Raw genomic sequence first — 13,964 nt, 5'->3', positions numbered from 1 at the left:
CCTGCTTCGACTGTTGCCCGACCGTCAACTTCGCACTTGACAGTCCTTGCAGCCGAGAACCTCTTTTTTTAAACACCCGCCCTGTTTTTTCTCCCCGCTTGCAAATTAATTAAACATACGTCACTGCTCGGTGGGGGAGCCCCGTGACGTCGCAGAGGGGGATCGTACGCTTACGTACGTTACGCAATGGTTGTGTGACAGTGACAGAGGGACTTCTCGCAGATAAAACTAGGCTAGCTTTAGCCAGTTAGCTCCGCGGCACTGAGTCCGACCGCCTGCTGGGACAGTGAAGCGGAACGTCGGCGTCTTCTTCGTTTTTATATTTTTCTTTACTCGCTTATTAGCTTGTTTTCGCTGGCGTTTTCGTGCTGACACATTCTGCCCCCGTCTCCCGGAGATGGCTTTTCTGACAGCGCTGAGAAGGCTGGTTAGCTCCGGAGTTCACCACCGCTGGAGGACTGCCGCTGCCCCGACCTTCACTTCCTGGACCGACGCTTGCACTCGGAGGAGTTTCTCAAGTACCACGCCGCATCTGAGGTACGTGAAGTGCTAAAGCTTGACACCCGCACCGTCGTTGAGCCTCATTCACAAAAGCTCGCCAATTGCGAAAAGGAGTTATAGACAGACACGTGACCTGTTGGCGTACGACAGGTAGATAATAACGCCCAAACGACAGGGGAGGGTTGCCCAAAGACTTGAATGATAATAATAATGATAATAATAATAATAATAATAATAATAATAATAATAATAATAATAATAATACATTTTATGCTGCTAATTTTGAGGAAACGTGACATCATCTACATATCTACAGGTGCGTTTCCTGCATAGTGTATTTTGAATATTGTGTACCTTGTTAAATAAAGTGATAAAAAAAAAAAAAAAAGAAGACATGTTTGTTATGGGAGAACTGTCCCAGAACACTGAACACTGGAGTTTATGGCACTATATCCTGATTAGGAGACGCGTTCAAGGTCTCGATTGGAGGCAAGGACGGGACAAAACTTGACGAATTGCATAACGGCCGCTGACATGTTGCTCACGTTGAAGGTTTTTTGTTTTGCCGGCCCGTCCTCAAACTGCTTAGCAATTTCCCCTGTGTGTGTGTGTGTGTGTGTGTGTGTGTGTGTGTGTGTGTTGACGTCAGACGGCCCTGACCCCACCCCCCCTTCTCCCACCACCCTATCCCCTCAACCAAAATAACACTCTAACCCTAAAAATGAGTGGATTGAACAAGACTGGTTGGATGTTTTCGTGTGTCTACTTATGTTTTAAATGAATGTATAACATGGGATGATGTTAATTTCTTCTGTTGTGGAATCATATCAGATCACTTTTGCAGTATGTGCATTTTCCAGCTTGTTTTGCTGTGCAATCAAGTTTTGTTTGCAAGCAACATTTGCCACTACATACCTCTATACCAATCTCAACATCTGTGACTCCAGTCGAGCAACCTTGAATGATTAAATACCTCCAGCCTAAAAAAAAAACAAACAAATCTGTATTTAGTCCGATGTTTGCATCCTCCTGATAAAAAATGTCCGGTTTTATCCCTGCCCTAAAACCGATGCTTGTACCTAGGCTGGAGGCGTTGTTGATAAATGAAAGGTGTGGAAAGAAAGGAGAGGAAAGAAAGGCCTTCCATAGCACTCGCCACTCCTCTCTGGCTCTCTGCCAAAATTCATACAGCGCTTATTTTAAACAGCACCACTGCCATGGTCCTGGTTCTTCAGTCTGAAGCTGGCTATTCGTTGTGGTACGAAGCTGGAATTCTTTTTGTTTGAGAATCTAATTCCAACCTGGTTTGGATAATCGGGTGAGGAATGTTTATCCCGCTCGTCCACGGACTGGAATGCTTCTGAGCTTCTGAAAAAAAACCAAACCCAAAACATTCTAGTCCAAGTTGAGAATATCATGGCATTAAAGAGTTGTCTTTATTTTTTCTTCTGCTTTTGCTTGCTGGGATAGAATTGTTTTGTGTTTCCCACAGTGTCACGCTGACAGGATGTAGATTCTCATGCTGAGAACATGTTTGCATGATTTGGAAATATATATATATATATATATATATATATATATATATATATGTATAGATGTATATATATATGTATATATATAAAATCTTCTTTGATGCTGAAGTTTTAGGTAAAGGTTCACAAACAAACCGCAGGAAAAAACAGACCAAGAAACAGCTGACCTCGTATTTGCAGTAATGAGTTGTGACCACTGGAGGGTGGTAAAGCGACACTTTGGTCCGTGCGAGTCATCGTTGCTCATAGGTTGTCTTGAGAGGTGTTGATTCAAACAAAGTGGCGGCTTCTTTTGCTCGTTTCCCCCCCTTTCAGGTCGGAGAACAAGGTGACGGTGCACTTCGTCAACAGAGACGGGGAGAAGATCACTGTGAAGGGCTCGCCGGGCGACTCGCTGCTGGACGTCGTCATCAACGAGGACCTCGACATCGATGGCTTCGGTGCGTGCGCGCCACACAACGACCGCATTATATATCAAGTTTGACGCGGAGAAAATTTGAAAACATCGGCAAACTCGCTTTCAGTATAATTTAAAGAAATTAGGTTATAATGGTGCAAATCTTGTGGTTAATGTTCCCTAGAGCCTAATTCAGAATGGTCAAACTCAAATACACAGCGGGACCAAAGTTGAAAACTTTTGGCACCTTTGGCCAACATTGATATTTATTGAAAAAAATCTTCCTCCAGATGTAATGGTTAACCTTTTACTTTACATTGTTTTACTACAACCTGAATATGGAACAAGCAAATCTTAGTGCTATACAATATGAATAACTTAATATTGCTCACATGCAAAATCGAATTTTAAAAAACTCATCAAAATAAATCAATTGTAAACAAAAATCAAATGCTTGTTTTTTATTTGCAGCCTTCTGATTAAATTTCAATAGTAACCTTTTTCCATGGTCTAATAATACACTTCAAAAATAAAATAACAACAGTAAACCATTTTAGCCATAATATTATCTTTCAATAAATGTCCTGTCCTGGTTGACCAGCAGAGCATTCTGGGATTTGCAGTATTAGCGGTGCATATGCTCTTATGCTGGCAGGCCAGCAGTTCTTGTTGTGATTTTGTATTGCCTCACGGACCAGAGTCTGATACCTATGACCTAAGGGGTTAAAGTGTGTTAATGTTTATTTTGTTTGTTTTAGGAGCGTGTGAGGGAACCCTGGCCTGCTCAACCTGTCATGTGATCTTCGACGAGGACGTCTACAAGACCCTGGGACGGATCACAGACGAGGAGATGGACATGCTCGACTTGGCCTACGGCCTGACCGACACGTACGTAAACATATGAGCAGCACACACACACACACACACACACACACACACACATATGGGCCTTTAGGTCAGGATGTTGCTGTCAATATTTGTCCCGTACGCTGTCTCAAAAGTAAGAAATATGATAAAATCTCTACTGAAGCGCATTGCTGCCATACTAGAAAAAAAATAAAGTGCTTGGTCGATTAAAAAAATGTATCCAATTAATCGCATGGTTTTCCATAGTTAACTCACGATTAATCGCAAATTAATCGCATATTTTTTTATCTGCTCTAAATCTACCATAAACTGATATTTTTCCATTTTTTTAATAATCATATCAACATGGGAGTAGGCAAATACTTGCTTTCTGAAAAATGCAGCATGTTTATTCGTGTTGGAGCAATGACGAGCACTACTAACAAAACAAAAGATGCACAGGGTAAAAAAAATAATTATCAACTCAAGCCCAACAAAGATAACAATCTTTGTTGGCCTTGAGTTGATAATTATTTTTTAACAGATGGGCTTCACTGTAACATTACACAGTAATGATTACTAGTACTACCAAAATTAGTGTGGTCCAGTAGTCCCCAGTGATCGCCAGAGTGCTTGTCTGAGCTAAAGCCTCCGCCACTTTGACTTTCTCACCCTCATACAAGTCGTGGATATTTGTGGTTGTAGTTGTTCTACAAGGCAGTACATGTGTAAAGTCACCGGAGGCGGTACGAATGATATCGCGCAGACCCTCGTCCTCCACCACTTTAATTGCGTAGCCTCCCATTTAGCCCCCGCTGTTGAAAGTTGTCGTGTGGTGGACGCACGCGGCCAGCGGTCTCCGTGCCGCACCATCCAACGTGGTTTGCTTTACCTCGGAAGGGGGCGGAAGGCTCTCCGCGTCAGCTGTATGCTTCGCAGACAAGTGATACGTAAGACCGCTCGCACTCCGGTGGAAACTCAATACAGCGTTACAGGAAATGCATATAATTTTGTCCTGTCAAGACTGCCATCTGAAGTGGAACTTTCCATTTACAATGGACGCCTTATCCATGTTAGTCCTTCCTAGTGCTCATCTACGCTCAGTGTCCTTTTCTTTTTCTTTTTTTTTTGTGTTTACAAGCCGGCTGCAAGCGTGTGACTGTGTGCTGTGAGTCAATTCATTTCCCGTTTCCACAATCTACGGAGTGGCCAAAGGTTCAAAAAGCACCGTGTGAGTTAATCGCACGATCGCAAAAATTGTCGGCGATAAAGCGTCGTTGAGTTAACGCGTTAATAACGCGTTGACTTTGACACCCTTAGTAAAAAAAAAAACGTGACACTTAAATAATGTAAAAATTATTACGTAAAATGTGAAGCTTTCATGTTGTAATGTGAAAATTACCACAAAATAATGTGTTAGTTTCACGTTAGGATGTGAAAGTTTCACATTTTATGAGATAATTTTCAAAATGTGAAACTTGACAAAATAATGTGAAAATGATCATGTAAAAATTAGCCCTAGTTTTTTATCTAGTGTGGCAGCAATGTGCTTACCTAAATCTCAACCTGGGATTTAAAAAAAAAAATATTTTATGAATATGCCCAGGCCAAGTGCAAGTGGTTTTACTTTCTCTTCTTCTCTTCTATGTTCTCAGGTCCCGTCTGGGTTGCCAGATCTGCCTGACCAAGGCCCTGGACGGCGTCGTGGTGAAGGTCCCAGACAGTGTGGCCGACGTCCGACAGAGCCAGGACGGCTCATCTTAGTCGGGGGGGGGAAACCAGCCCGCCGGGGGTGGTACGGCGTGATCGTGTCCTGGAGGTGGACGTACGACACAAGCCCGGAGGAGACGACCAGGTGACGACGGGGTGTGAACCGAGCCAGCGCAGCGGCCACAGCATCGTTAAAAAGAAAACTCACAACCGGAACACGAGGAACACGGGACTTTTACTAAACAAATGGGAGACACAATTGCTGAAGGTGGTTTCTTTTTTTACATGAACAAAGCAAGTGCACATCTGTGAAACGGTGTCCCGGCGTAACAATTGGGTGGTCATGTGACCGTCAAGGGCATCAGCTGCACAGAGTCCTCCCCAGTCGTTGCTGTTCTCGTCCAACGTGCCTTCCGAGACCTGGGGCCTGTTTCTCCTCACGCAAGCTGGTTAAAGGCCGATCTCACCACCGGACCCTCCTCTTATATATTTATATGTAGTCGTCCACGCTCATTACACCCGCCCACAAAGCCCTTCTGCTACCCCTCCCCCTCTCCACCGTTAAAAAACATATTTTATTTTGCTTATCATGTGTAATACCCCTCAATAATATGTTTTTTTTGATTATGGCCTGCAAACATATAATTGCACCAAGTGATTGTACATATGTAGAACAGACACGTATATCTGTGTATAGTGGAATTCACTGTAATAATAATAATAAAAAAAGATGACCTTTCTAATGCCGTGCGTCTGTCTCAGTCTGGTAGTCATATTCCAGTCCTCAAAATTTCCAAGAACACACACACACACACACACACACACACACACACACACACACACACACACACACACACACACACACACACACACACACACACCCACCTCAGCACAGGTTTATATAAAATAAATCAAGGCAAGCCAGAAGTTTAGGAAATCAAACTGTTCCATACATGTCTGTAAATAGCATTTCTAATAAACATTTATATTTATATATACATGTACAAGGCTCACACAGCTACGGTGTTAGCGTGGCCCGCGGCTCTCGCACACAGTACACTTAAGTCACAGTTTACAGGGAGGTCACCATATTCAGAATACAGGTTCCACTGAAACAGAAAGGCAACGGTGGATAAGTGGTCACAGAACATTTGGTGGAAATACCGTGTTGGCTGATTGGGGCAGGAAAGAGCGCCGCCTGCTGTCTGTTACTGGGGTTGCTCAGTTTAAATGTTGTTTATGTCGACGGCGAGAGCGAGAGAGACAGAAAATAAGATAACTCGTTCAAAAGGAGTGTAAATAAGAACTGTGTGCATAAAAGTACACATACAAGGTTTCACGATACAGTAACACATTTATTTACACGTCTGATATCCAGCCTGTCTGTTTGAAGACCAAGTTTAAACCCTAAAATGATTTGATCGTGTCTGAAAAACAAAACAAAAACTAAAACATAATTTTCTGTATAATCAGATTCTCATCGGTGGATATCAGCTCGCACGACTTTGGATGACGGATTCACTGTAAAGATTTTGCAGTTTTTAGTGTGTTAAAAAAAATAAATAAATAATAATAATCTGTGTCGCTGTCAGCCGGAAGAACTTCTCCTCCAAACCCTTCCTGAGATACTGCATTCACGAACAACGGGAGGCGCGGAGGAAATCCTACGACAAAAACGACGGTTCACGGCTCACATTGGCGGAGAGAGGCACAACTAAATTATAAAATACGAGTACGACTGAGTGTCGGCGCCTCGTCTCCTTCGCACGGTCTGGCAAACGACTACATAATTCACGTGTGTAGTAAGTATCATGCTATGTACCACAGTATTCACTATTCACAGTCTGAGTACAAACGACCTTGAAAGGAAAACAAACAAACCAAATAAAACAACTCGCCCTGGCACATGCGCTCACGCTCGGAAAGCCCAGCGTGCAAGGTCTTTGGCACCATCTAGTGGTCAAAAAGCGTATTGCAAACACTGTAACTTGTTTTTTCTGACGTGTCACTCGATCTCTTGTCAGCGTCTTTCTCGTACCAGCTGTGACGTCAACAAAGCCCATGGCTACTGCAGATGCTGTAGATGTATGTAAATACAAATACTTATCATTAGCACTTGAAAACACGACAGCTATTTCATCTGAATCTAGCTAAAAGAAAATCACCCACAATGTAATTTCCGTTTCATTCTAATAGATGCCTTAAAATGTCACACAGTGGGCCTCCAAGAGTGACTAACTTCACCCCTGGTGGTTTTACTTCACATTACATCCATAGAAAAAAAGAAAGTCCTTCATGTTTCAGAGTCCCTCCTCACTTTATCAATGAAATACTTAAAGTGTCATCTCAGGAGGGGAAACTTTTCCTTTCAAATCTTAGTTGCCTTTTACTTGGAAGTGCTTGATTATTAGTCAGCCGATTAGTGTTCTGCGGCTTATTTATTATTAAAATAATAATAATTATTATTATTATTATCATCATTAAAGGATCCTGTCCGTAAGATCAGAGCAGCTTCTTTGATCCGGCACTTTCACAGTCGTTATCAGCCGCCCAAGTTTTTAAACTCCAACGGATGTACACAAACATAACAAAAAAAAATCTTTATAAAATCTAAAAAACTAAAACTAAAATAAGGCTCAGTGACTGGAGTTCACGATGAAAAAAAATTAATTAAAAGCACAGTAGAATTTTGGCCTCTTTTTTTTCATCTTTTTTTCCTTTGATTGTCTGATGTTTGCCAGGATTTTGGCTGTTGTTGTCGTCGTCGTCGTCTTCTCGTTAGGAGAAGTCCCACACTGTGTCTGTGGAGGTTTGAGTGGGGGCGTGGCAGGAGGGCAGGGGGGCGCAGGACACCGGTGGGTCCTCGGGGCTGGCCAGGGGCACCGCTGGGTACATGAGGCTGAGGAAGGAGTCTCTGGTGTGCCGCTTCACCTGGCAGGGGGGGGGAGAGAGGGACTCACGAGGGTGAACGTGAGGCAAACGACAAAACAAATAAACGGGGGGTAGAGGGCCTGATTCTTTTAAGGTTGTGGTGCGACATTCAACCAGCAAAAATGCAAGTCGTCGAGGGTTAAGGAAGATTGGGTCGTTCTGATGGAAATCAGCAGGGGTGGAAGACAGGAAGTCGTTCTGCCTCGACAGGAAGTCATTCTGTATAGACAGCAAGTAGTTCTGCATAGTTGAGCTAGTAGTTCTGCACATACAGGAAGTAGTTGTGTGTTAAGACAGGAGGTAGTTGCATAGACTAGGGCTGTGAGTCTGCACCCTCTGTCGGCTGGGTCCTCCAGCGGCCGGCGGGTCCTTCGCAACATGACCTTGGATGTTCAAATAAGTAAAAACCCTACGGTAAAAACGTAATATTTTAAGTGAAATTTGAATACTTAAATTTATGTTGTGTCTTTGCCAGTAGATGCCGCTATTCCAGCTGACTTCCCAGGATCCCAGGATGCTTTGCAGCAGCACGCAAAGCATCCTGGGATATGTGAGGCTGCGAAGGATCGTATCGGTGCATCCTCTGAATGGGCTAAAAGGAGGACGCAATTGAAGGGCGGATTTAGAGCAGTCAAATTGGGACAGGCCTTTGCGCAGTGTTTCGACGTAACTGGCCTTCAAATGCAGGCTTCGAAGGATGCAGACCCTGAATAGAGACACAGCCTGGAAGTTGCTCTGCATAGACAGGAAGTAGTTCTGCGCAAACAGAAACTAGTTCTGAATAGAAAGGAAGCAATTCTGTATAGATAGGAAATAGTTCTACGCAAACATAAAGCAGCTCTAAATAGACCGGAAGTAGTCAGCATGGACAGGAAGTAATTCTCCGTAGATAGGAAGTGAGGGCGGCATTGAGAAACTCACCTGCTTGAAGAAAGCGTGGGTCAACAGCGAGGATGCAGAAGGTCTGCGGAGCACCCAAAAAAAAAATTAAAAATCACGCATTCATACACACTCATGAATACATGAGCAACAGCAACAGTGGGGCTACCTGTGCTCAGGCTGCTGCTGCAGGCACAGCTGCACCAGGCTGTGCAGCGTGGCCGAGTGGTTCTTGGGGGCGGGGCTCTGGGGCCGGTCGGTGGGCGGCGCCGTGGCGCTGTGCGTCAGGCTGCCCGCCGCCACGCTCTCGCCGATGCCCGAGTCCACGCCCGAGCGAGACACCTTGAGGCCGCCCAGCTCGCCCAGCGGGAAGGGAGCCACGTCCAGCAGGCAGCAGTGGGAGCCGCGCAGCTTCTGCAGCAGCATCTGCGACGGCAGCGAAGGGAAGTGCAGTAACTTTGCAAATGTGGGTGGTTACAATTGCAAGTTACCGTATTGGATATGTGATAGTCGTGCGACTATCTGAATTACTTTATCAAAGTAATGTAACTATTTAAATTTCATTTGGATAACTTTTTAAAATTTCGAAGAAATGTTCTCAACTGTTTTGACCTCAAAACAGACGTGAGATGTCCGACGTGTTATGAAGTTGGACAATTTTAGAGGTTGACAACATCCTTAATTTCAGGCAAACATTCTTTGCATTCCACAATTATATTTGCAGCCTTTCCAGATATCTGCAAAAATATTTTTTACACTTCAAGCACTGGAACTGTGTTTTTTTAATCGACATTGTTGTCTTTCCTGCGACTTTGAAATTGCTCAGACTGCGCTGCAGGGAGAGACAATTGAACTTGGCAGGCAAGGGGGTAGGGGGCACTGCAATACCAAACTTGACAGGAGAACCAATCAGAAGCATCAGAATAGTATCAATCTTTTTGATGTGGAGGTAAGTAAGCGCAGGGGAAAGTGCTGATGCATGGGGAAAATCATGCTAAGCAAACAAAAATAAAATGATCAAACATAAAACCCAGAATTTCTATAAAAAATGATCAGATGTAATTAGATTTTGTAATCACAAATGATTTCACAAATAACTGTAATTTAACTACACATTTTATTTTTTTTCTCAGTAATGTCACTGATCACAACTATCTCTATTTTGCAGTGATTGTACATATGTAGAACAGACAGGTATATCTGTGTGTAGTGGAATTCACTGTCATAATTTTGCAATTAGATTACGCAACAACGTTACATGTAACTCATTACTTGTTACAATAAAACAGCTGTGAGGTCAGTGGTGGTAGTGGTGGTGGTGGTGGGCGGGGCCTACCTGGGTGGGGGGCATGTCTTGGAAGGGCACCCTGCCGCTGACCAGCTCGCAGGCCACGATGCCCAGGCTGTAGATGTCCGACTTCACGCCGTAGCCGTGCAGGTCCTGAGGGGAACCAAACAGAACGTCAACCAACAGCGATATATAATATTATAATGTGCAATCCAGCGGCCCAGGCTCAGCCCCAACCTGGCGCAGCAGCTCGGGGCTGAGCCAGGGCAGCAGGGCGGGGCTGTGGTGCGGCATGTCGAACACGGCCCTCATCCTCCGGCCGTCGCGCATCATGCTGTAGACGCTGTGCAGCCCCGACAGGTAGACCCGGCCCTCGCCCGACAGCAGGATGTGACTGGCCTTCACCCCCCTGAGCACAGAGACACAGAGAGAGAGAGAGAGATACTTAAAGGAAACCCGCCTGGCAGTGTCTTGCCTATTTAAGGCACTAAATAGATGGCAGCTAACTAACAGCAAGACAAGGCATGGGCAAACTACGGCATGGGGGCCATATGTGGCCCGTTTAGCTCTTTAATCCAGCCCTCCGTACCTGAGGAAATTACACTAATAGTTATTAAGTCATAATATATTTTTCAGTGTTTTAAGAGTCATTTCAGTGAAGAACTAAACACCATGGAGCTTCAGAGACAGACATAATGTTGTAACGCTTTTGTTAATTTACAATTGACATTAAAGCGCATGTTTTCTACATATCCTATGATATATTATATATTTTATTCTCCTATGAGGTGGGTCACCAAAACACTCCATCCATCTGCTGCTGCTCCGGCCCCTCTGTCAAATTTTAGAACTCATTGTGGCCCCACCAGTCAAAAAGTTTGCCCAGCCCTGAGCAAGACTCTTGCTCTATATATATTCTTATATATATATATGAGAACTGGTCTCAGGGTTGGAAAACCACATTACTTTTATTGTTTCTGCGAGTATACACTCTTACTGATGTATTTATGGGCAGTATGTTCAGCTTTTACCAGTACAAAAATCATAAATCAAGCCAAATTTTTTCACACCCGACCTTTAATAATGAGGTGCATAGAGTCGGCGTGGGGACTTTTTACATTTCTTATTTTATCTTGCGCCGACCTGTGAACGTAGCCCATGCGGTGCAGGTACTCCAGCGCCTTCAGCACGCCGTGCAGCAGGTAGGCGATGAGCGATTCGCTCATGCCGTCGGGGAAGTGCGCCCTCAGCAGGGCGTCGGCCGAGCCTGCAGGGGAAGAAAGAAAAGGCCGCTCAGGTTAGAATCTCACTAAAGAGAGGCTCGGAATAGAGGAGGAGGAGGAGGACGGGGTGACAACGGACCGTAGGTCATGAGCGGCGTCAGCACCCACAGCTGGCAGCAGGAGCTGAAGACCAGGCGCGAGGTCAGCAGGTTGGCGTGGCGGAAGAGCCGCGACAGCAGAACCTCGTTCTGGGGGCGGAGACAGGACACGCAGGCAAAGGTTTGATCTGACACAGAAGCAGTGAGTGACGGAGGAGGCGGGGGTCAGAGGTCAGGGGTCAGGGCGGCTCTGACCATCAGCTGCAGCAGCTCCTCCTCCGCGCACTCGTCCAGGTTGGTCCGCTTGAGCGCCACCAGTTGGCCGGAAGGGGCGTGGCGGGCCATGCTCACCAGGCTCAGGTTGTTGAAGCCCCTCCCTGCGACACAAAAGGAACAGAGGGGTGCTTGGTCAGCCGACTGGCTGCTGCCACTTCCGCTGTGCCCCTGGGAGGTCGCGGAGGTCATAGCTCACTCACCCAGCTCGGAGAGGAGCTGGTAGTGGGCCGGCTCGGCCGACAGCCTCGTGATGTCATTGGCGCCACCTGCTGCTGCTGTGGTGGCCGTCGCCCCCGGCAGGGTGTACTGAGAACCGTCGCAGCTCTGAGGGACACACACACACACACACACACACACACACACACACACACACACACACACAGTCACTTGGTGCACAGTCACTTAGCAACGCTGTTTTTTTTTTTTTGGAGCTCTTTTGCATTGCAAACCTGCAGTCTGGAGTCACTGACATGTGCGTGTGTGACAGGCGGTGTGGGAGGAGGAGGGGTGGACAGCGCAAATGAGGATCAGCTTGCAAAATGCAGAGCAGCTTAGCCAAGAATGACTTTACCACATGGACTGGCACTTATTTACCAATGCTGTAGTTTTTCATATAGATATTTGTTGTCTATAGCGGCTAAAAGAAGAAAAAGAAATGCCAGGACACTTGGGGACAGGTGACACTTGGAGAGTGACGGGGAGTGATAACGGGGTGGGAACCCCTCCACCCCCCCACCCCCTCATGCCGACAGCGTCTGGGCTACTGACCAGGAAGTGGTGGCTGGTGTCCTCGTAGCGCTCCTCTATGTCCAGGGGCTGGACCTGAGCGTGGGAGATGCAGGAACAGTCCTGGTGAACGAGGAAGGGGGGAGGGAGCAGAGGTGAGGTGAGACATGCCTGCCGGGGGAGGAGCGGAGGGGGGAGGAGTCGTGAGGGAACAGGCTGGGAGGAGCGAGCGTGGATATGGAACAGTGGATGTGTGAGATCTCGATGCGGAGTGACTCTCCCAGAGCGAGATGGAAGGCTGCATCAATGTGTGAGGTAGGTGCGCAGGCGCACAGGGATTTTTGCACACATGTGATGGAAGCCCCGGAGGAGAGCATTTGTATGCATATGCAAAAGAGGATTTCAATAACCTGCAACATCTTGATGTCAGTTTTGTTTTGTTTTTCGTTTTTACAAACCTAATGTGTGAGAAAGGCAGTGAGTCCGGATCATCATCATCATCATCATCATCATCATCATGATCATCATCATCATCATCATCATGATCATCATCATCATCATCATCATCATCATCATCATCAGCAGCAGCAGCAGCAGCAGCAGCAGCAGCAGCAGCAGCAGCACGTCCTGATTGGTGACTACAGTCTGTAGCTTTTCTTACCAGGAAAGACATGGAGTCCTCTGGGCGGCGATGCAATCACACTCTCTGGTAGACATCCATCCGATCCCCGGCCGCAGTGGTGGGGAGAGCGGAGCGGTGCGGTGCGGTGCGCTGTAATATGAGACCCAATCCGATCCCACCTCCAGACTACAAATCAGCCAGAGCCAGAGCCAGAGCCAGAGCCAGCATCCATCCAAATCCTTGCGGTCCACCTGGGTTCATCTTCCGGTCTGGAGGTGAACGAACAAAACCAGATGCCGGATAAAGCAGAGAGGAAGTGTGTGTCGATCTCTGATTTACTGCTCATTCCTTATTGATTTTTTCTATTGTACCGCGGTGATTATGTTTTATTACTACTGGGGTAGTAATGTTTAATAAAGTTGATCGATTGCGTTTAAACGATTTATATCCACGTGGGCGGAAAACACGTTCGGCGCAAGCTTCTCGACACAACAACAACAACAACAACAACAAACAGCAAGGTGACTTAGTCATTTCGACAGACAGGCGGGTTACTGCAAATGTGCAAGAATTGCATGTGCCTAGATCGAGATAATGGAACCTCCCACCAGGAAACGTTTCCATATTAATGTTTTTTTTTTCCCTGATAAAAAAAAACAAAACAAGCCGCTTACCTCCTCTCGACGGCTGCCCGTAAGCAAGTTAGAAACGCGCACAGACGGGCGCCATCCTCAAAAGGCGTTTATTCCACAAAGCTCACAGTCTCACACTTGTGAAAAAGCGGCGTTTTTACACACTTTAGGCGTTTTAAGTGTCCGGAACGAGCCGAAAAGCGGGTAGCTTCCGCCAGCGCCGTTTTTTGACAGGGACTTTTAATTTGACACAGATGATCGGCGCGGGATTACTACGTCATCGTGCCTCCTCTCCCCCCCCCC

General features: G+C 46.0%; 2 protein-coding genes across 4 annotated transcripts; one reads left to right on the top strand and one right to left on the bottom strand.

Annotated features, from left to right (window-relative positions):
* Positions 1-5,729, top strand: LOC142881738 (adrenodoxin-like). The gene is made up of 4 exons (XM_076016107.1): positions 1-537; positions 2,349-2,473; positions 3,189-3,318; positions 4,932-5,729. The coding sequence occupies exons 1-4, from the start codon at positions 398-400 to the stop codon at positions 5,038-5,040; spliced, it is 504 nt and encodes a 167-aa protein (XP_075872222.1). The 5' UTR covers positions 1-397; the 3' UTR covers positions 5,041-5,729.
* Positions 5,730-5,871: 142 nt separating this feature from the next.
* Positions 5,872-13,908, bottom strand: stradb (STE20 related adaptor beta). 3 transcript variants are annotated; one of them, XM_076016051.1, is made up of 12 exons: positions 13,704-13,907; positions 13,069-13,298; positions 12,450-12,530; positions 11,882-12,005; positions 11,661-11,782; positions 11,447-11,555; positions 11,228-11,351; positions 10,322-10,493; positions 10,133-10,237; positions 8,966-9,222; positions 8,839-8,881; positions 5,872-7,917 (listed from the first exon to the last, which is right to left on the bottom strand). In XM_076016051.1, exons 2-12 carry the CDS (start codon positions 13,078-13,080, stop codon positions 7,765-7,767), a joined length of 1,302 nt encoding a protein of 433 aa, XP_075872166.1. In that variant the 5' UTR covers positions 13,081-13,298; positions 13,704-13,907; the 3' UTR covers positions 5,872-7,764. The 3 variants fall into 3 exon arrangements, with proteins under 3 accessions (XP_075872166.1, XP_075872174.1, XP_075872183.1); XM_076016059.1 differs by lacking the exon at positions 12,450-12,530 and having other exon boundaries at positions 13,704-13,908; XM_076016068.1 differs by lacking the exons at positions 13,069-13,298; positions 13,704-13,907 and adding an exon at positions 12,866-12,931.
* Positions 13,909-13,964: the final 56 nt, after the last annotated feature.

This window comes from Nelusetta ayraudi, unplaced genomic scaffold, assembly GCF_046127955.1.
Source record: "Nelusetta ayraudi isolate G7.1 ecotype Tasmania unplaced genomic scaffold, CSIRO-AGI_Nayr_v1 ptg000006l, whole genome shotgun sequence".
In the NCBI taxonomy this organism is placed as follows: Eukaryota; Metazoa; Chordata; class Actinopteri; order Tetraodontiformes; family Monacanthidae; genus Nelusetta; species Nelusetta ayraudi.
The sequence above is the reverse complement of the archived record's forward strand: the minus strand, read 5'-3'. Positions and strand labels throughout refer to the sequence as shown.

Excerpts from the sequence above, each read along its gene's own strand:
- LOC142881738 (XM_076016107.1), top strand. The coding sequence starts at position 398 with ATGGCTTTTCTGACAGCGCTGAGAAGGCTGGTTAGCTCCGGAGTTCAC. Across the intron at positions 538-2,348 it reads AGTACCACGCCGCATCTGAG|GTCGGAGAACAAGGTGACGG; the intron begins GTACGTGAAGTG and ends CCCCCCTTTCAG. Across the intron at positions 3,319-4,931 it reads GCCTACGGCCTGACCGACAC|GTCCCGTCTGGGTTGCCAGA; the intron begins GTACGTAAACAT and ends CTATGTTCTCAG.
- stradb (XM_076016051.1), bottom strand. Across the intron at positions 11,783-11,881 it reads CCAGCTCCTCTCCGAGCTGG|GGAGGGGCTTCAACAACCTG; the intron begins GTGAGTGAGCTA and ends TTTGTGTCGCAG. Across the intron at positions 7,918-8,838 it reads CCCACGCTTTCTTCAAGCAG|GTGAAGCGGCACACCAGAGA; the intron begins GTGAGTTTCTCA and ends CCCCCCTGCCAG.